The sequence below is a fragment of the Onychostoma macrolepis genome, chromosome 21 (genome assembly GCF_012432095.1).
Source record: "Onychostoma macrolepis isolate SWU-2019 chromosome 21, ASM1243209v1, whole genome shotgun sequence".
Taxonomy (NCBI): Eukaryota; Metazoa; Chordata; class Actinopteri; order Cypriniformes; family Cyprinidae; genus Onychostoma; species Onychostoma macrolepis.
In genome coordinates, this window is record NC_081175.1 from 13,648,044 (window position 1) to 13,669,792 (window position 21,749).

The window sequence follows — 21,749 nt, forward strand, 5'->3', positions numbered from 1 at the left end:
TGTGTGATTTATTTCTTTAAAAATAAATAAAAAAAATTTTCAACAGTAGTCATACATTCTACTAAATAATAGTAATATATTTCTGGCACAGTGTCTTTAAGATAGACTTTTATTTTGACGGGTTGCCGTGAATACCTTTACATTTCTGTGTGTAGATATATGATATGACGCTGGTTTTACTCAAATGAAACGGTAAAATGCTCGTGAAGGGACTCTCAGAGCAGTTCTGGAGATGTTGTTTATGTATTTATGTCCTCATTGAGACGGCAGATGCTAAAATCACCGCGAGCGTCACGTGCGCTTCAGTGTGTGTAGTAAAAAAAACAAAAAAAACACGCGTCTCTGTCATTCACACAGAGACTCGCAGAACATGCGGGATTCATATCTGAATCAACTTTTGCGGCTTAATATTTACAGATACTAGTCCGTGTCGCGATTTCATTTAAGTGTAATGACCTACTTTTGATTAATTCATCCAAACTTTGACAAATTCCGTGCCATTCCGTGCTAAACTGTAAATTCCGTTTTTATAGCTGGATTCCGAGATTCCGTCCGCGTTTTCTGCATCGCCGAAATCATAGGGCCGTATGCGTCAAGAACCGGGTTGACTGGGTACTCGGCAACACCGGTACTTAAAAAAACTGGGTACCGTGACGTTTTCATTTTTTTTAGTACCGACTTGGTACCGAAGTACCGGGTATTTTGACAACACTGGAGGCTAAGAAAACACTCACCTTGAAATACAGATGCTACTGAGGAGCGAATCGTCTTTCATTAAACTAATTATATCAGTGCGTCTGCTACACAGGAAACAAGCTGTCAGTGTCAGCAGATAGTTCCTGTTTGAAGAACAATCAGCCGTTCTTTCTTTTATTAGTTCCTCTCCATATGCAAGAAGCTATCACATGATCAAACCACACGCAGGTAACCAGAAAAAGTCAAACGATCTGAAACGATGCGTGCTTAGTCATATGTCGCGTCTCTGCATGGCGAGAGGCATCCAATAAAATAGGTTGTTCAGTTCTAATGAAATTCACAGCAAGCCATCCAAATGCTGGCTCTCAGCAGAGCAATGTCCATTAATATCACATTATTTAATTTCCTCCTAGAAAAGCATAGCTATACAGTTCATACAATTGCTGGTAGTTGCTTTTGATCTACCGGATTACAAAAGGCAGTTCCTCAACATGAAGTTCTGTTTTTTTGAAAAGATAATAAGCACCGGAGGACCAAAAAAAGAAAATGTATAAGAGGATGTGATGCTGAGAATCACATGTAAGCAAGCTAGAAGTAATGAAAGAGCACTGTTTAGTGAAGAAATAAATGTTGCATATCCAAATATTTAATTTAACCATGATTGCTCAAGGTTTTTCTAAAATGTGTCCAGACTAAACAACTTCAAACACGTCTCAACTTTTCCTCCTTACAAAAACACCCAGAATTTTCCCTAAGCTGAAGAAAAGAGGAACATTTGAAGTTCAGTGTTTAGCTGTCCATAATTCTAAGTAGGAGATTCTAAGTGAAATGAAAGCAGATGTTGATCAGAGCTGGAGCAGAACAGCGGAGACCCCCTGCTGAATGTGGAGACAGAGCTTCTCCTCAGGAGTACGTGACTCAACAGAGCATGTGGGTTTTTTCCAAATCAAGACTTTACTTCGCAGAATGTTACAGTACATCACTATAGTGAGCTGCATCACTGTCTTAAAATACTGATGTATTTTAGGAGGTACAGATGCTTCGACATATTGTGCTGAAACAAATGTGTATCCATCCAAGCAGCTGCCTATTATGAATATTCAATTATAGCCATATGAGGTTTCTTACTGGGACATTTTTTTTTTTTTTTTTTTGAAGGTCTGACAGTGCTGCAAAAGATCTTGGACACTGCTGCTGAGAAGACCTGGCAGGTGACATCCATAAACTTAGACACCCTGACAGAAGCGGCGTTCTTGAAAACCATCCAAGATCTGGATAATAAGAAGGAGTACAGGATCATTCTGGACTGTGAGCTAGAGAGACTCATCTCCATCTTAAACTTGGTGAATGCTTCATGCGTTACTATGATTAAGAACACGTTTAATTGTTTTATGTTGTGTGTATATAGTGCATGTATTTTACTGTGTGAACCCATAACCAGGTGGTTAGCCCAGACAAAATGTTCACATTTTCTGCATGGATTTTGAGGGAAAATATTTGGAATTAAGTGGAATGGATTGGAAAATGCGTTCCGGTAGTCATACATTGTGATTTTCAGGCCTATATTTACACATTATAATTTAAAATTATATAACAAATAATATTAAAATTTAGTTTTGCTAGATATTGGCAAGATATTTTTCTTTGTGAGCAAAGCATGATCATCTCTCCATTTGTATGCTTATTTACATTTACATTCAAGTCTATGAATTCATTACCAACATACAAATTGAAATCCTTGCCTCTAAAATAACCTTCACTAAAATAATATTCATTATTTAGGTTGTAATCATAAGCAACTGGCAAATGCCACAAGCAAATGTGATTGAAATTCATCATTCAAAAACTTTGGAGTTTGGTCTTAATTAGTACTGTAGCAAAACACTTAATTGTTTTTAACATTTAAAAAATTACAGTCTTAACACACACATAAAAAGTCTTGGTAACACTTAACCTAAAGCCTTTATATATAATGCATTAAAAAATTAGTATTAATGCATTATAATGCAATGTATGATCTCATGAATAATTGTAACCACCCCTGTAATGCATTACAATTCTTATCTATACATTGTTACACCTTTAGAAAGTATAATACATTAAAACACATCATAAACAAACCTTCAAATATTATAATGCATTTTAACTTGATAATATAATGCATAACAACATACATTATCAGTACCTTTATAATACATTATACATAAAGGCTTATGTATAAGTATAGTGTTACTTAAGTCTTCTTAGTACAACACAAATGTATACCTTTGTTAAACATTTATTGCATCTAGAGTTTTCCCAATTTATTTCTTAGTTTCTAAAGGGATTCCAAGTATTGTCAAAAAAGCCCTGTATTTATGTTTCATAATTCACAGTGTATTATTTTAACTTAATAGCCTATAAATAAGTTGCTCTGGGACATCTGCCTTCATTTTTATACATTTTATGTTGACTTCATTGTTGAACATTACATGTCTTCTTGGATAACATAATTTTTCAGTACAAATGTCTTTCGCAGAATGATTTGAGAAACAATTAATTCCTCCTTCAGGCACACCAAGGCAATTACTTTTCTCACCGTTCACCATCCAGACAAGATCTCAAAGAAACCACTGCCAAACCCAATGATCAGAAATCAGCATCCGATACAATTAACCCTGATGGTGTGCTTCCAGAGACTTGCTGCTGTTCTTCAGGTGTTCCTGTGGTCTTCATGCACATGTAGTCCTATAATTGGACTTCCTATGGTGACAGACAGCTGTCCTGTAGCTCAAATAGTAGAGCATGGCGCTAGCAACGTCAAGATCATGGGTTCGATTCCCAAGGAAAGCAAGAGCTGATAAAATGTAGAAGCTGTAACTTGAATGCGATGTAAGTCGCTTTGGATAAAAGTGTCTGCTAAATGCGTAAATGTAAACAATGTAATAAATGTAGACAGATGCCAAATCCTTCTTTCCTCCCTTCCATCTCGTGTAGTTCCGACTGCCCCTTCTGATCACAGATATTCCACACTCAGTGCGCTTGGTAGGGTGTGCAATTATGTCCTGAATGATTGGACCTATTCATCGCTATTTAGAGAGCCAGGCTAAAAATTATACTTTAATTGGCGTCGAATGAAAGAGGCCTGCCATTAGCTGCGGCGAAAGAGAGAGGGTTGTGCTTTTATGCTCTCATGTGTGTTGCATTTGTCTTTCAGATTGCGGCACAAAAAAAGAACTTGAAGAATTACCATTATATACTAGCAAACCTGGTAAGTGAAGCATCCTGTATCCTTCAGCCCTCTTTGGTCTGCATGAATGAACTATGAGCCTTGAGGCTACTTAAGATGTATTGTCAGTTAACCTCTTGAACATTGACTGGAATCGCAAGGGAACGCTGAGACAAATTGATGGTGGTGTTTTACATTGCATGGCTACTTTTTCCCTCTTTTTTCTATGTGACTGGGGAGTGTGTATGCTTTTAAATGTGATACACAATGCAGACAGATTGCAGATTACCCTCTGAGCTGACATAATTAGAATTTGTACCCTTTCTGGAAGGCATTAGATACCTTTTTTGCTTCCTTGTGAGTGGGAGTGTATAGAAGGGTTGTAGCAACCATTATAACATGTCCACCCTTCAGCAAATCAGTTAGGACTACTGGCTGAATTATATGTCACTTTTCATAGATTTGATTTGATTTTATTATTTTATTTTCATTGGCTTCCTATGCTCAGAAAACATACTAATACAGCACTTATAGACTGTGACACAAGAAGCATTGTACATTTAACTTCAGATATGATTTTGAATCAAATAATGTTTTTTCCATTTTATTTTAAAATGTATTTATTATTATTTCATTGTCACTCTATGACCATACTTTTCAGATCTTCCCTATGGCACTTATGTCAGGACTATGGTAATGTTTTATTAATATTTTATTTAATTTTTAAGTTTCTAATTTTCAGTTTTCTAGTTTCTATTTTTTCAGGATGGTTTTAATAACTTCATATTATAAAATAATAGATATAATTGGCCGACTAAAGAAACTGGAATACAGCGCTGAACTGTGACTTCAGAGGAAGCATTGTAAATGTATAATTGGGTTCTGTGATGGGTAGAAAAGAAAATACTCCAAAAAAGACTCCAAGTACATAATCCAATTCAGCGATGATGAAAAAAGATGTCATCCCATAACCAATTATGATGAAAGCAGCAAGGATGCAACACTTCGCGTTATAGAGCCCCCTGGGGTTCATCGCCACATGGGTCGGTCACCCAGATAAGCAAACGTACACGTAAACACAGATACAATTAGCTGTTATCACACAGATCCTGTGATATTTACCCAGCATGCATATCTGTGTATGTCTATGCATGTCACTGTATCATTAGCTCTAACACTGACTCTCATGTAACCACATTATATTTACAGCTCTAACAATAACTGTGCCATAAAGCCTTGGTTTCTTATGGGTATTTTTCAAAGTGTTCTGACTTTGAGTATGGGTTTATATTGTGCTCTATTTGACTGAACACTGTTTTCTTTTCAATTTAACTTATTGCTGCAGTAGTAACTGTAATAGATTCTTAACTCATTTTATTACCCTGAAAGCATTTCCTAACATAATTATGATATTAAAAATGATTGCAATTGCTTTTCCTTTTTGCATTAGAGTACACAAAGTCCTGAAACTTGTTAGGTTAAACATTGGTCTGTGTATCAATGCAAGGTTGAAAGATGTATGAATAAATGGAGATATTGATGTGTTTGCCTTCAGGGCTTTCTGGATCTTAATCTCACAGAATTCAAGAAGGGAGGTGCCAATGTGACAGGCTTCCAGCTCATGAACTACACAAACCCTACTGTCAGCAGAACAATACAAGACTGGCTGGAGTTTGACAGTAAAGACTTGAAAAGTCCCAAAAGGAGGCTCAAGGTAAAGCAAGGTCTTAGTCATAAATATATGATTTTAAATGCTCTCTTGATGGACTTAAAAAGGTGTGTGCCCTGCTGAAAAGACCTTGAATTTCCATTTTGATCCTGCCTGGTTAATTAATTTAAAGGTGAATTAAATCTTGCTACTTAAACTAGCTACAAAACACATCAGTGTAGTGAAACCTCTATGCTGGTCTTTTCAGCAGGGCAAGGGAAAGCCAAAGGTTGTGAATAAATTCTTTTTTTTCCCCTTTTCATTTGGGACGCGTCTGTGAAACATCTCAGTACACTGGAGCGCTCACGTATGATGGAGTGACTGTCATGGCCACTGCCTTCCAGAACCTGAGGAAGCAGCGCATTGATATCTCTCGCAGGGGGAATGCAGGAGAGTGTCTGGCTAACCCTCCTGCACCCTGGGGCCAGGGCATCGACATTCAGAGAGCCCTACAGCAGGTAACCAGCCACTTTTTACACCAAAAGAGTGCTGGTTCTCACGGCAGAGCTGTTACTTTGTCAGAAGAACTGCAGACCTCAGAACTGGCTTGTATTTTTTACTGACTTGGAAGTCGAACGATGAAATAATGCACTGTTACTATATAACCTGCCCACAAACAAACATAGCACATCAGGGTCATCTTAACATCCAAAGTAATTTGATTTAGCCTCTTCATGCAATCACAAACTGCTTTTGTTTCATCCATTATCTGATGAAATTCTTAGCAATCATATAGATGTTGATTGTAAATACATTCAGACAAACTGAAAACAGCTTCCGTGCAGCGCCTCATACATATTAAGAGGGTGCTGATCAGTTGATTGGGTTTCGTAACTTCTTATTGGGCATTTCTTTTTTTAAATTAAATTCCTGTTTAAGACGAAAAGGTTTTAGTAGCAGAGCCAATTTTGCAGAGCCAGCTTTTAAAAACGCCATTTTTCTTCATGCAAAGTTAGGGCTGCACAATTTAGGGAAAAAGCTAAGTGCAATTTATTTTTTAAAGCTCCAGGTTTGCTGTGCCCTTTAAACTTCTCTTGAGTTGACAACAGCCAGTTTATAAGTTCTTTTCATTACAAGTTTGGGAACAAAATTCCCTAATTCATGTTATGAGTGTCCCAAATGCAACAATAAATTCATGTGGAGCAGCATTTACTGTTCCTTTGAGACACTGAAAACGCAGGATCATGAGCTGCTTGCGTGTAAAGGAGCACAGTGCTGCACTTAAGATGCTGTACATATATTTATTTAAATAAATAGCAGCCATCGTGATAATCACACTAAGCCATAATGATTTCAGTCTTATTTCAATTAATCATGTAGCCCCACGAGTTTCACACCTAGTGACGTTCTGCGTGAATGATGAAGATGAAATGATGAACAATCTGATTATGTGTGATTCTCTCTGTAGGTGCAGTTTGAAGGGCTTACAGGACATGTTCAGTTTAATGAAAAAGGACATCGGACCAACTTCACCGTCAGCGTGATGGAATTTGGCCCAAGTGGACCCAAGAAAGTAAATCAAATGTTTTTTTTCCCTACTTGCACACATATGGTGTCCACGCTTACCAGCGCATCCCAATAATCGGACATTCTGACTTCTCACTTAAAATTTTAGAAAACAGATCATGCTCGATATTTTCCTGACTTAAATTTGGTTCGGAATGATTAACCTGAGGTTGTACCTGAAACTTCAGCACTGGCTGTGATGAAAGCGAATGAAGTGTTATTCACAGGCAGGCTTAAAGAGCCGCGTATGCATTTCAAGTGATTACAGCTCCTCTTAAGCCGTCAATATGAATATTTAACATTCTAAAAATAGTGGCTCTGAAATTCCTGTGCACTGCTGTGATATTTCTCTCTCCTGCCTGCAGGTGGGCTACTGGAACCAACGTGAGAAATACGTGAGCACAGCTACTTACAGCAGCATGCTCAATGAGACGTTTGGACTGCAAAACAGGACCTATGTAGTCACCACCATCTTGGTGAGTTTTTCAATACAACTCGAGTTGTAATGGAAAGATGGTAGAGTAATAGTTAGTTGTGTTTTTTAAAGCTATTTCTGTTCATCTGTTCTGGCAATGTGTCGCATACAGTGTGAATTACAAATCATCAGTGTCATCAAGATGAAATGGTGTGCCTGTTTTCTATGCGTGTGTGTATGCAGATAATGATCCTCAGGTGTGTGTCATTAAGCTGAAGTGTGCTATTCTCACTAAACAGAGTTTAAAAAGTATGGTTCAGGGCTGCGTTTCCCAAAGGCATCGTAAGCCTAAGAAGTTCGTAAAAATGATTGTACGACTGATCTTAATATTACTGTCCGTTTCCCAAAAGCATCGTAACGTAAGTAGCACTTGAAAATCATCGTAGATCTGCGAGTACTCTGGAGTAATCGTAAAGCCCTACGTGCATCGTAAGAAGACAGAATTATGAGGTCACCTGCAGGACAATCGGCAGATTACACCTTTAACTTAATTTAAGTGCAATGTGATTATAATTAAAGCTTTTGATTGTACTTTATTGTACACTTTAATACTCGTTTTTTTTTTACTCATATAAAATTAAATTAAATAATTAAAAAAAAAAATATACACATCTAAATTAAATGACTGAACAAAACAAACAAAAAAAAAGACCTGGCCCTGGTCTACCAAATGGAGAGTCCCACCATAAGTTCATGCCATTGTTTGAGCCTATATTACTGTGTCAGGCTATGAATGGTTACCAATTAATTCAAACTACAAATTTTAAATTTTAAATTTTCCATTTTAATTGGCAGCTTGTTTCCTCAGAGTAAAAATATAATAGTCAAAGATGTGAAATATAAAGTCTTATTACAAGATCTCAATGACCTTTTTTAAGTATGAAACAGGCTTCAATAATATAGAGAACCGACAGTTGAAAGTTTTTTTTTTGTTTTTTTACATGAAAAATGACACAAGCTTTACATACAGTAGGTTGATCTACTAAACACTTAAGGCCGTGACACACAAAGCTGACAGATGGATGACGGCCAGTGTAGGGCTATAGATGAACGTCTCTCAGCTCAGTTCACTCTGATTGGCTGTTCAGCTTAGTCACCCAGTACATGAAAAGAATAGCAAAAGTAATGAAAGCGTGCAAATGATAAAGCCAAGAATAAACACAGAGGCTGTTCTCATTTTACATCTGAGCATTCCAATACGCAGATATTTTTATAATGACATGGCTGACTGGAATGTATAAAGTTAAGACCAACTGATAAGCATGATTCATATTAAAAATAGTAAGCAAGCCTGCTTTGCTTACAGTTTGTATATCTGCAGTACTAGTTTTAGCTTCCCTTTTTGAATGACAAATGTGACTCTGGACCACAAAACCAGTCTTAAGTAGCACGGGTATATTTGTAGCAATAACCAAAAATATATTGTATGGGTCAAAATGACCGTTTTTTGTTTTATGCCAAAAATCATTAGGATATTAAGTAAAGATCATGTTTCATGAAGATAGTTTGTAAATTTCCTACCGTAAATATATTAAAACTTAATTTTTGTTTAGTAACATGCATTGCTAAGGACTTCATTTGGACCACTTTAAAGGCGATTTTCTCAATATTTAGATTTTCAAATAGTTGCATCTCAACCAAATATTGTCCTATCCTAACAAACCATACATCAATGGAAACTTATTTATTCACCTTTCAGTTGATGTAAAATCTCAATTTCACAAAATTGACCCTTATGGTTGGTTTTGTGGTCCAGGGTCACAAATATAGACTACTGCCACTTGCTGGTATAGACAGCTATTTCCTCTCTTGCAAATGCAGAACATACGTGCTAGTTGGTCTTTGCCTGCAGTCTATGTGGTGTGTTCAAGCACATTTTATGGCCTAGATGCAGGTGACACAAGTCGACAGCACAGTGTGCTTGTTTCACCATTTGGTTCTTTAATGTTGGTTTGGTGTATCACAGCCTGTACTTTCCTGCGCCTTCAGATCCAGTCACTCCCATTTTACTTGGTAGCCTCAAACTCGCTAGAACATACAACAAAGACATAAAAAAGCATTAGCAATATTACTGTCACCATGTACATAATGATATTTTGGTGCTCCTGGTAGGTTATATCACTTGTTTCATGGTTAAAAAAAAAAATGCAAATTTAAAAAAATTGTCACCACATGATCCCTCACTAAGAAGAGTTTGTTCTCTGCCTCTGGGGTGAATCACCATCCTCTCAGGAAGGTGAGAGGTAGTGCAAATATTTTGAACCCTGCTGGGTTTACTGTTCTGCTCATTATGGGCACAGTTAGTGGGCTGACTCAGAGTTTTGAGTGTCTATTAATCTTATTTCAGTGGAACTCCAAAATGAAATACCCTCATTCCCTTAAGGATTCTTCTTTGACTGTGGTTAGACAGCTGTACTATTGATTTGTCTTTTATAATAGACTACAGGACTGTAATATTATACCCATGTATGAGGAAGCACAGGTGTGTTTCCTCATACACACATTTCAATGTACTTCTCTTGTGTTGTTGTTGTTTTTTTTTTGAGAACAACTCTTGATGTTGTTCTGTGTAGATGCACAGAACTGAGCTGAAATGCAACTCTTCAATAATATATAAGCTGAGAAATATGCTGGAAATGCAGAAAACATTTGATGTAGCTGATGCAAGATTTTCTTTCAAGCCACTTCAGCTACTCCGAATCATGTAGTAACCAAACAACTAGACTGATCTGGCCCTTGCTACCACATGAAATAAGAAATGCAAAATTAATATGTTCTTTATCCTTAGGAGTCTCCATATGTGATGCTGAAGAAGAACCATGAGCAGCTCGTGGGTAATGACAAATATGAAGGTTATTGTGTGGAGCTGGCTGCAGAGATCGCCAAGCACGTGGGCTATTCCTACAGACTAGAAATAGTGGGGGACAGAAAGTATGGAGCCAGAGACGCAGAGACAATGATGTGGAATGGGATGGTTGGAGAACTAGTGTATGGCGTAAGTAGCTATTATCTGGGAATGTTATCAAGTTTTGTGTGGTAGGGATTGATTGTTTGATTTATTTATAGTAGTCTTCCACTATTCCCTTTTCATTTTATTTTATTTAAACGGGCATATTAACTTCTTGTATCTCTAGTGTACATTAACAGTCACTTTAGCTTCAAGCTGCATTTCCTCCATTCCTTGGAGGTCCAGTCTGTAACAGTAACAAATATCTTTTCTGAAATAATTAGCAAAGTGCTGGCAAAGTTTGCTGCAGAACAGAGAACAGGACACAGTGTGTCCAAACCTCAGTGCCTCAGGTTAAACAAAAGTTTCTTTGTCTCTTATCACTTACGAAGTAGATTTTCCCTGCTGTCAGAGCATGTTAGTTCAATGACTGACTTTCTGGCAATTTTGCAACATAACAAAGAGTCCTAACAAAGGCCAATTAGCAAGATAGAATTCATAATAGCAAAATTGAGGTGCATGTGAGGTTGGCTTTTGTACACACTCCGTTTCTTATTCTGAGCATTTTTACCCTGAGGCTGCGGCATTAGTGGCTTTGGAATGCTAAGCAGTGTCAGATGTAGTCTGTCTTCATTGGGCTAAACGTGAACAACACAGCTCAGTGTTGTCAAGCGGCGTTCGTTAGATTTCTCTTCTGCTTGAAAAAAATGAGGCATTATTATAATGCATAGAGAGCAATAGCGTATGAGGGATTCTCTTGAGGATGCAGCATTGAGTATGTACTGACTCTGTAGTGATTCATAATACTTGAAGTTATTTATATGTTCAGCTGCTTCTAAAGTTGTGGATAAAGCTTTTTGGTTTTTTTTGCGCTTGATTTGTAATTCCAGTGTGTTCTGAAAACCTACAGAGGATCCGCCTTGTTGTATGCAAACTGGATCTCAAAGCTTTGTAAAACATATTCTGAAAGTTTGATTGCGTCACTCTGAGAAGCTGTTGAAAACATGATTGTCACTCTGCCTCTGCTTAATGATGTAATCATATTGTCTTGTAGAAAGCAGACGTAGCTGTCGCCCCCCTCACCATCACTTTGGTCAGAGAGGAGGTCATCGATTTCTCCAAGCCCTTCATGAGCTTAGGTATATCCATCATGATCAAGAAGCCCACAAAGTCCAAACCAGGCGTCTTCTCCTTCTTGGACCCACTGGCGTACGAGATCTGGATGTGCATTGTGTTTGCCTACATTGGCGTGAGTGTGGTGCTGTTCCTTGTGAGTCGCTTCAGTCCGTACGAGTGGCACGCAGATGACGAAGAGGATGGAATGGAGCAACAAAACCAGAATCAAAACCAACCACCGTCACCAGAGCCCAACCAGTCGCCAAACCAGCACAGTCAGAGTCAGAATCAGCGAGAGGAGAAGCAGGAGAAGCAACCTGAACACAGCAATGAGTTTGGGATCTTCAATAGCTTGTGGTTTTCCCTGGGAGCCTTTATGCAGCAAGGATGTGATATCTCACCAAGGTAGGTGAAAATGAAAAAAAAAGCCATTTTCATCATCATTATCATATTTTTTTTTCATCTTCCACTGCTGCTTTTTCGTTTGACTGACTCATATTCCACAAACAACATCTGTGATGGAGAAAATGGGTTGTAAAATAAAGATGATCTTCTTAATCGTCTGCTGCATTACACCATCCCTGAACTACATCTGAAATACAGATCATGTTGAAATAAGATGCCTCAGAATATATTAAAAAAGGGACAGGGAGATTTAATTTGAAGTGAAGGTAAAGATTAGATTAACGACTGATTTTTATGACCAAAACAGATACGTTTTGATGCAGAATATTTAGAATATATAATATAATATAATTAGGGCTGTCAGTCGATTTAAAATTTTTAATCTAATTAATTACATGATGTTTCAATTAATTCATCTAATTAATCGCTAAATAAATTTGACTGTGAAAATACCCACAAGTGTTTATTTAAAGCTGTTTTTGTGTTAAATGAGAAAATATCAAGTAGACATTACAAATTGTAGCTTTAGAAAGAAGTATTTTATTTGATTCAACAAAATTTATTACACATAAACACATATTAGGCTACAGCGGCCTATCATAAACTATGGAACATACTCTCGTCTGATTTTGCTCTCTCTGCTGGTCTAATATCACTTATTGTATGATATAAATATGAGACAAAAACACATACAGGGGCATTGCACCTTGGCATTTTTGCACCAATATCTTTTATAATTTTAGGACATAACAGCATTTATGGATCATATTTGTCAACAGTCAGTTATATAAAATGTAAGATGATGTACAGGTCTGGGGGTGGGGCCAGTGCGTTAATGTTAAAATATTTTAATTGCGGGCGTCCCGTGTTCGAATCCCGGCTCGCGGACCTTTCCCGATCCCGTCTCCCCTCTCTCTCTCCAACTTCGTTTCCTGTCTACCTACTGTCCTATCAAATAAAAGGCAAAAAAACAACAACAAAAAAAACGTTATAAAATATTTTAATTGCATTATTTTTTCATAACTAATTAATTAACGCATTAAACTGACAGCCCTAAATATAATATAATATTAGGTAACACTTCAGTGTAGGGACCAATTCCCCCTTTTAACTAGTTGCTTATTAGCATGCCTATTATTAACATACTGGCTGTTTATTAGTACTTAAAGCCCACATTCTGCATGACCGTATTCTACATGCCTAATCCTACCCAATACTAGGGTTGGGAATCGTTTGAATTTTATCAATTTCGATTCTGCTTATCGATTCCGATTCTTTTTGATTCGTTTCGATTCCAATGTGATTAAATAACAATATCAAACATTTATCCTATGTCTCTTTTTTGCAAACCATTTATTGGAGCTGAATACCATGAACAAAAGTCAATAGGCTACTTTGTTAGGCTACTAGTTTAATAGAGCTGTTTGTATGCAAAATAGAACTGCATGATTCTGGATAAATTGAGTTTTTTTTTTTTTTTTTTTCTCCCAATGGAAGTTGTGGTTCTCTCATGATTCTGAAGAAAATACATTAGACAACTAAACAAAATCACATGTAATTTATGAATGAATGATTCAATGACTCACTCAAGATGTACTTGTTTCATTACTGGATGAATCAGCATCCTTGAACGAATCTCTTGTATGATTCAAAGACAAATACATTTTAACAGCCCCTTTTCGCCACCTACTGGCATAACAATGTAATCGATAAATCTTCATTTAAAGTGTCAAATTACTTTCAAAAGGTGATTTACTCTATTTTAATCGCTACCGTACACATCTGAACTATTAACTTTTATCCTAGTACTTCTGTGATTTGAATGTTTGTTATACAGAAATAATGATACTGTGTGGTTGAAAAGACTGTGAAATCGTTTCATTCGTGACAGATGACAGCTGTTCTCTTCAGGTCAGCGGCAGTGCGAATGCAGATTTAAATGTTCAAATCACACTGGTGTGATTCTACGCTGTACAGACAAACCAAGTGATCACAACGTTGATCGCACACGTTAAAGTTTGAGGAATGAAACAGACGAATCATTGTAATTTAGGAATAGAATCACGGTGTTTGAATCGTGTTCGTGATCTTTAACGATGTATTAAATTAAAGTGATTTGTCATGTTGGTGGTGACACCTCTCTTGCAACATGTTTAGCTATCACAGATATTATACTTAGCTTTTTTGGCTTCTGATCGCAAATGTAGCCAAATTTTGGAGCACTTAGATTAGCGAGCAAGGTCCTGGCAGAACGCTAGGTCCGGTGTTGTGCCGAATTCTGACCCCCACCAGTTTTTTACCCCCCTAGTATTGGTAGGTTTAGGGTTAGGTGTAGGAGAGGGGTTAGGATTAGGGGTGGGGTTAGAATTATCAGGTTAGGCAATCAGGTAGCGATTTCAACGAGGGGGGTAATAATTTGGCAGGGAGTCGAAAATGGGCACACCGGTCCTCACAGATGAAGAAAAAAAAGTGCATAGGAATCGATAGGCGGAATCTAAATTTAAATTTGACAAGTATCTGATTCCTGACCTTAAGCATCCGATTCTGGAATCGGAATCGATTTTCAATTCCCAACCCTACCCAATACCTGAACTTAACAAGTACCTTACTAACTATTAATAAGCAGCAAATTAGTAGTTTGAGGCAAAACCGAGAATTGGACCTTTAAAATAAAATGTGACCATAATATAATATAATATAAAACTAAATAATATAATATAATATAATATAATATAATATAATATAATATAATATAATATAATATAATATAATATAATAATCATTTATAACTTTATTATCTTTACCATTATATTTATGCAAAATTTGTTTTGTGATTTAAATGGTTGCAAACATATATTTATATTTGTTTTAGGCTGTATAATTCTTAAGCTACACATTTAAAACCTTATTTGATTCCATCTTATCTCTTTGACTGCACTGACTGACGCGTGTTCACACAATTTTTTGTCGCTAGCATTAGTCATGAGGGAAGTGTAACTAAAGGTTAGGCTAGTGCTGACACCCCTGGTAGGGTCCTCTAGCCTCATTATGTGGAGATTGGCCTTGAGCTTCTGGGTGTGCTGGCTCCTCTGCTAGTGTTTGACATTTTGGTTGGACATGTATATCCTTGGCTTGAGGGAAGCAAGCAACACACTCAAATTAGATTACACTGCCAGAGAGCGTTCCATGACAGATGTGATTGTCTGCGCCAGAGCACTCAGCCTGACAGTGTTTCTCCATGCTAGCTGAGGACTTCCGTGGAAAACTCCATCACTTCTCCCCTTTGAGCTAAAGGAGGAATGCTGAAGTTCTGGGTAGACATGAGGCTGTTACGAAATCATTAGAAAGTCCTTGATAGCGCTCAGTGTGTGAGGGAGGTCAGTTGGTTTTCGTGGCTGTGAAGTCCTAGATTGAACTGACATGGTGCTGAATCATCATGTTCTTTTTACCTAAGGTCTTCAGACAGTGATAGGGAAACGCATCTGGTCTTTCATGGCCTCCAAGAGTGTATTTTATAGAATTCTTCCATTTTTTTTTTTTTTTTTTTTAAGTTTTGTTAAATGATAAGGATTAAAGATTTTTAATCCTTAAAAAGAATTATAAAACATAATAATAGTAGCTAAATCATTAGGCTACAATAAATCTACTTAATATACAACAATAATAATATAAAACTTCTTATTTATTAAGCAATTGTTTCTTAATCTAAATGGATAATATAATAATGATAATTATTATTATTTTATATAATAATAATTATATGTATATATATATATATATATATATATATATATATATATATATATATATATATATATATATATATATATATATATATATATATATATATATATATATATATATATATATATAGCAACCATTTAGATCAAGAAATAACTGTTTAATAAATATAACAGAATTATTAATAGAATAGTTCATAATTAAATAATAGATACATTTTTCTTATTATTTAATATAATTTTTCTTGTTATCATTATTATTATTATTAATGCCATTATATTTATTAAACAATTGTCTCTTTATCTAAGTTGTTGATCTATTATTATGTTATGTTATGTTATGTTATGTTATGTTATGTTATGTTATGTTATGTTATGTTATGTTATGTTATGTTATGTTATGTTATGTTATGTTATGTTATGTTATGTTATGTTATGTTATGTTATGTTATGTTATTGTTATTGTTATTGTTATGTTGCCTATCTGTTAAGTTTAAAATTCTGGCCCATTGCTTATCTGAGAACAAATGGATGTAAAAAGTAGATATGCAAATGATGCATTAAATCACTAATAAAGTTACTTTAATTGTGAACAGGCGGTCATATTAGAAGGTGCACAGGCAGATAAGGATGTTTTTCTCTACATTTCTCATTTCTTGTTTTCTCTGTAAAACAAGGCAAAAATAGTGATTAAGAAAATGAATTTACACAGATTTGAGCATGAGTTCTTGTGTTGGTGGGCAGTTATCTTTAATACTTTGAACTTCTTCATATTCCCTCCAGATGTTATATAAAGGTACTTTTTGGATTGTGAGGCTATTTGTCAGCCATTTCAGAAACCACTCTTTAAAAAAAGTGTTTTGGTAATGAGGATTGTGTGGGCCAGACAGAAGACACCAGGCTGCTTACAGTATTTATCTCTGACAGGAAACTTGTTTGTCCTCGACAAATGTCAGAGCTGCCACTCAGAGCTCTGACTGTTCACATTGTTATTCACTCCAGCTCATCTGTGCCACTGCTTCATAAAACTCCGTTACCTCATATAGCCTCTCTGATTCTCTGATTAGTTTCTGATGAGGTGCTTATGAAGGGATTTCATTAATTCATTATTTCTTACAAAGGTGCCAAAAACAAAGTCTCTTTGACGTCTCTCGAGACAGATAGCAAATAGAGAAGCTACTGTAAGCACGCGGGCAATCAAAGCAATTAACTCGGTTTGAGCTATGCCGTAATCTGAAGTCAGGAGGAGATGGCACAGATGATTAGCAAGCTTCAAAATGTGAGCAGAGAATTACTGAAGCACAGCAGCCTGACATGACTCTGATGCTATATAAATTAATAACTCCACGATTGCTGCTCTTCTTTTAGTGGTTCACCCAGAAGTGGGAATTGCAGACTGTTTACTATGCATGTAATTCACTATCACTGTCACGTCCACTAGCATCAACACTGTAGCATTTCCTAGTACATTTGACTGTTGCAGCAGCTAGGCTACGTAAACAGTGTGCTTATGTGACCTGTCTGTTTAGATTGTGACTGCTAAAAGCCACCTGTTAGTAGAAACCCGTGCATAAATTCTTTATTTGAGACACACATTTTGATCACTGTAGCGTTAATTGGGTTATTCATTCATTAATGTGATTTATTTCTCTGCTCTGCATCATTGAATCTTACATTATTTGAATTGAAGATAAAGTAACACACCTGTCCTGTCTGTCTACTGTACTTTCTGGGTAACATTCTGTCTGTCTGTCATGCTGTGTGTCTGTCAGTCTGTCTGTTGTTCAGTCTGTCTGTCGCTCTGTCATTCTCTCTATTATTCTGTCTGTCGTTCTGTCTATCATTCTGTTAGTCTATCGTTCTGTTTGTTGTCTGGTCTGTCTATCATTCTCTCTGTCTTTCTGCCTGTCATGCTGTATGTCATTCTGTCTGTCTGTCTATCATTCTGTCTATAATCTTTAAGTGTGTATATACTGTATTGATATTTATATATTACTTATATGTCTTATATTTTTACATTTTATTTCATCAGAGCACATGGCAACTTTTGTAAGCAGAGAGTAAAAGCTGGATGCATTTTAGTCTAAATGTAGTTACAACATCTACCAGCAGGAGTTAACTTTACTACACTAACCAGCCAAATCTTGACGCCTTAGAAAATAAAGTGAAAATGTAAGTTATTTTAGCCATAGGTGTTTTCAGCAGTAAAACCCAATTACGGTAGACAGAATGACCTCCACTGAACTATTACTATGAAGAGCGCTCACACGAGGAACGGTGTAGATGTGACTCCTAGGAAAGCTGTCACATAAAGACAAGATGAATTTTCCAATGATTTAAATTGGCCTGGAGGCCAATGATCTGTCTGTTCACACCTGCTGAAGAATAATCCAAGTGCGCTCCAGGATATGAGCATGTAGAAATGAGTGTGTGACTGAGAAACAGAGCGAGTAGTAACCCTGAGGAAGCGATACATGTTGTTTGCCTTAGGAGCATTATTTGAGATGTGTAGTGTGTTTTTTTGTGTTTCTGTGTGTGTTTGTGCGGGGTCAGACCATCAGGCTCTGCAGCGAGCATGACAGTTCAACCCAGGCGCCGTGGTGCCCCCTTCCTCCTGCGGGCCTCTGACTGTCACTTCAACTTTGTCCAGATTCCCTTTCCTCCGTACAAAAATTCTCTCCCGTTTACAAACACTTCCATACGCAATGACACCAGCAGGTCATGTACACATTACGTTTAGGTCACACATTTAGGTCACAAGCACATTAGTGTAATTTCACAATACAAACACACATACTTAGAAGCCTGGAGGGAAGTCTCGCTCAGGCCTTTCCCACTGTCGAGGTGACCTTGCCATCCCGAGTGTTTGGAAATGTTCTGCAGTGTTTAACAGAACTGTGACACCAGAGACGATCAGCATATCACAACGTTCCCAACAGTGGCCGCCTGAGTTTCTGTAATGGAACAGACATTTTGCAGCATTACAATGTGGAACGACAAGGAGATTTTTATTTTCAGTTTGTTACAGCTCTATTGTGATTCGTCGTGTCTCCATGGAGACGTTATTGAGGGTGTTTCAAAGAATGTTTGTCCATGAGAACCTTTTGCTTTGCTTTCAGTGTAGGAGTGACCCATATTCTACGGATTAGTTTGATAATTCATTTGGAGTGTTCATTAGGGGATTTGCACTGCTGGTATTCCTCTAATGTGCAAGTTGTGTATTCAAATGCTTGTGAACCTGTAATGGTGTGCGGTGGTCTCAAATGAGGAGGCAAAGTCCTGAAAGTTTTTTATCAAATGTAAATTCATTAAAATAAACATTAAATAAACATTAGTTACACTATCAGAAAACGATTTTATATTTTTACATTAACAATGTAATCAATATTCTGTTTATTAAAGCCAAGTATGAATTTTAAATTTAGTGTTTTTAAGCATTTTACATTTATTCCAAAATAATAATGTAAAGAAGTAACCATTTAAACAATATATTTTATTTGTGAACTTTGTTTAGCTATTCTTTTTAATAGTTAACTTTTTTAACCATTTTTCCAATTTTTCGGAAAATCAGTCATCAAATCTCTGTAAATATTGGTCACAGACAAGGATATTTACTTTAAATTTCACCAAACTGATTACTCACTAAAAACTCCCACAGATCATGTTTTCAAGTCTTATTTTGATGTAACAAAGTGGTTATATCTAAGTTTGTGAGTTGTTTACTTACTTTTTTAAATTAGTCTTCCCATTAACACCATTATATTGTTCATTTGTTGTAACAAATGCGGAACATGCGCAAACACAAAAAAGTGGGATTTATAGCATGAACCAATCACAGCCAAACATAATCTGTCATATCCAATCATATCGCAAATGTAGGCATTGCCTCCTCATTACCTCCGCTTTAATGGGGTCAGTTAAAACTCAATGGGCTCAGGGGAGGTGAGAGAGACTCCCGCTGTAACTTTACCTCTTTACCTGCTGGTATCGATGTTGGACAGTGTTGTTTAGAAAACTTTTTAATGTTATATTTTGTAATATTGGCATTTCTTTTATATATATATATATATATATATATATATATATATATATATAATACATTTTACCTAAATCCACAAAGAACATAGAGACAAGAATTTATTGTGGTGATAATATTTTGTTTGCAAACACACTACTGACTTTGATGGTTATAAAGGTAGATGTACCTCACAAAACAGCTGCATTCGTCTGTTTGACAGAGTGAATGGAAGTAAACTTCGTATCACACTTCTTCCAGCTGAGCAGACATGTGAAAATAGAGAGACGGGGCAGGTGAGAGAGACAAGGAAGATAAGCAGTGTACAACAGAATGAGAGAGGGACAGTTTGATGTGAGGTAGGCGGTGAGTTGAGGGAGGTTTGTACTTTACTGTTGTTTTTTTCTCTTTTTCATTTATTTGCATTACTTCTCTTGAGCTACTGTAAGAGATGTAAGACATTTCACTCCCCCCCCCCCCCTAAATGCAGAACACTACAGGTCATGATTGAACCAGAATGCAATTTTCACAAAAAAATTAAATAATATACACTACCATTTTTTTTTTTTTAAATAAATGAATTCTTTGATTCAGCAAAGATGCAATAAATTGATCAAAAGTGACAGTAAAGGGATTATACAAAATATAAATATATACAAATAAAGATAAATACTATTTTTATTCATCAAAGAATCCTTAAAAAAGGATCACAGTTCCTACAAAAATATTAAGCAGCTGTTTTCAACATTGATAATAATAAATGTTTCTTGAGCACCAAATCAGCATATTAGAATGATTTCTGAAGGATCATGTGTGACACTGAAGACTGGGAGTAATGGCTGCTGAAAATTCAGCTTTGCAATTATAGGAATAAATTGCATTTTAAAATGTATCAAAATAAAAACAGTTATCTTAAATTTTAAAAAATATTTTACAGTATTACTGTTTAATACTGAATTTTTGATCAAACAAATTAGTGAGCATACCAGTCTTCAAACTCTTAAACGATAGTGTATATATTTATTTTTCCCCAAGTAATTTTTTATTTTTTATTTTTTTACTGTGCTCTTGACATGATAAAGAGTGTGTGAAATAATTGAAGTAGTTTGTAGTTCTGTTAATGGCGTTTAAGTTGACAATACTAAATAATGTAGACTTTTATTAGTAGCATGAACTATAATTCCTGTTCTGGATCTATATCTAACATTCAATATCTAACATGTATTAACATTCCAACAATGTTCCAACAACTTCCTCTTTATAATGCAGGACATTTTGCTTCCCTATAAAATTCAAAGTGGTTTATTGGCCCCTTTAATATAACTGATAATATCATTGGAGGCTGTGAAGAGAATATATTTCCCTTGAAAGTGAAAAGGTGGAATTGTGTGCAGCATGTATTGGAAAGTAGAACTTTAGTGCAAGCTCGGCAGAACAGGATCTTTGATTAAATTTAAGACTTTCATTCAAAGGGAACAGTGAAGAAGGTTTTCAATGTTTGAGGCACTGAGATCAATAGCCATGTATTGAGAAGTCACAGATCAAACGAGGCCATGTCTTCTGGACAAAAACATGCAGGGTTATGCCTTAATTTTATTATTATTATTTACACAAGCAAGTGCATTTTGCCTTACAGCTTCAGGGAGGCATTTTCTTTCCATACGTTTCATTTACTCAGTTTAAAAATGCTGACTTGTGCATTACTTGAATCCATGAGAACAAGCTGTGAGAACAAACTTTTGATGTTGATGTTATTGCACCATTGAATATATACAAAAAAAAAAAAAATAACAATCTGAATTTCTTTTGCGTGTTTTTAAAATACTGGGAATCATTCTTGCAGCTCTCATAAACTGCTTGTAATTTCTGAAATGTGGCTTTAAAAAAAATATGGATATTTTCTCAGTATGTGTGTGTATAACTGTAGTGTATT

General features: G+C 36.1%; 1 protein-coding gene across 4 annotated transcripts in view; it reads left to right on the forward strand.

Moving 5' to 3' along the window:
• The window catches only part of gria1b (glutamate receptor, ionotropic, AMPA 1b), a 57,385-nt gene that overhangs the window by 22,079 nt on the left and 13,557 nt on the right, over window positions 1-21,749 (forward strand). For all 4 annotated transcript variants that reach the window (XR_009268011.1, XM_058758682.1, XM_058758680.1 and 1 more), the window contains exons 4-11: window positions 1,855-2,039; window positions 3,893-3,946; window positions 5,460-5,618; window positions 5,903-6,070; window positions 7,021-7,125; window positions 7,484-7,594; window positions 10,382-10,588; window positions 11,595-12,061. Coding sequence is in view for 3 of the 4 variants with exons in the window: in XM_058758682.1 (XP_058614665.1) it covers window positions 1,855-2,039; window positions 3,893-3,946; window positions 5,460-5,618; window positions 5,903-6,070; window positions 7,021-7,125; window positions 7,484-7,594; window positions 10,382-10,588; window positions 11,595-12,061 (1,456 nt within the window). In the remaining variant the exon portion in view is untranslated. The remainder of the gene's footprint in view (window positions 1-1,854; window positions 2,040-3,892; window positions 3,947-5,459; window positions 5,619-5,902; window positions 6,071-7,020; window positions 7,126-7,483; window positions 7,595-10,381; window positions 10,589-11,594; window positions 12,062-21,749) is intronic.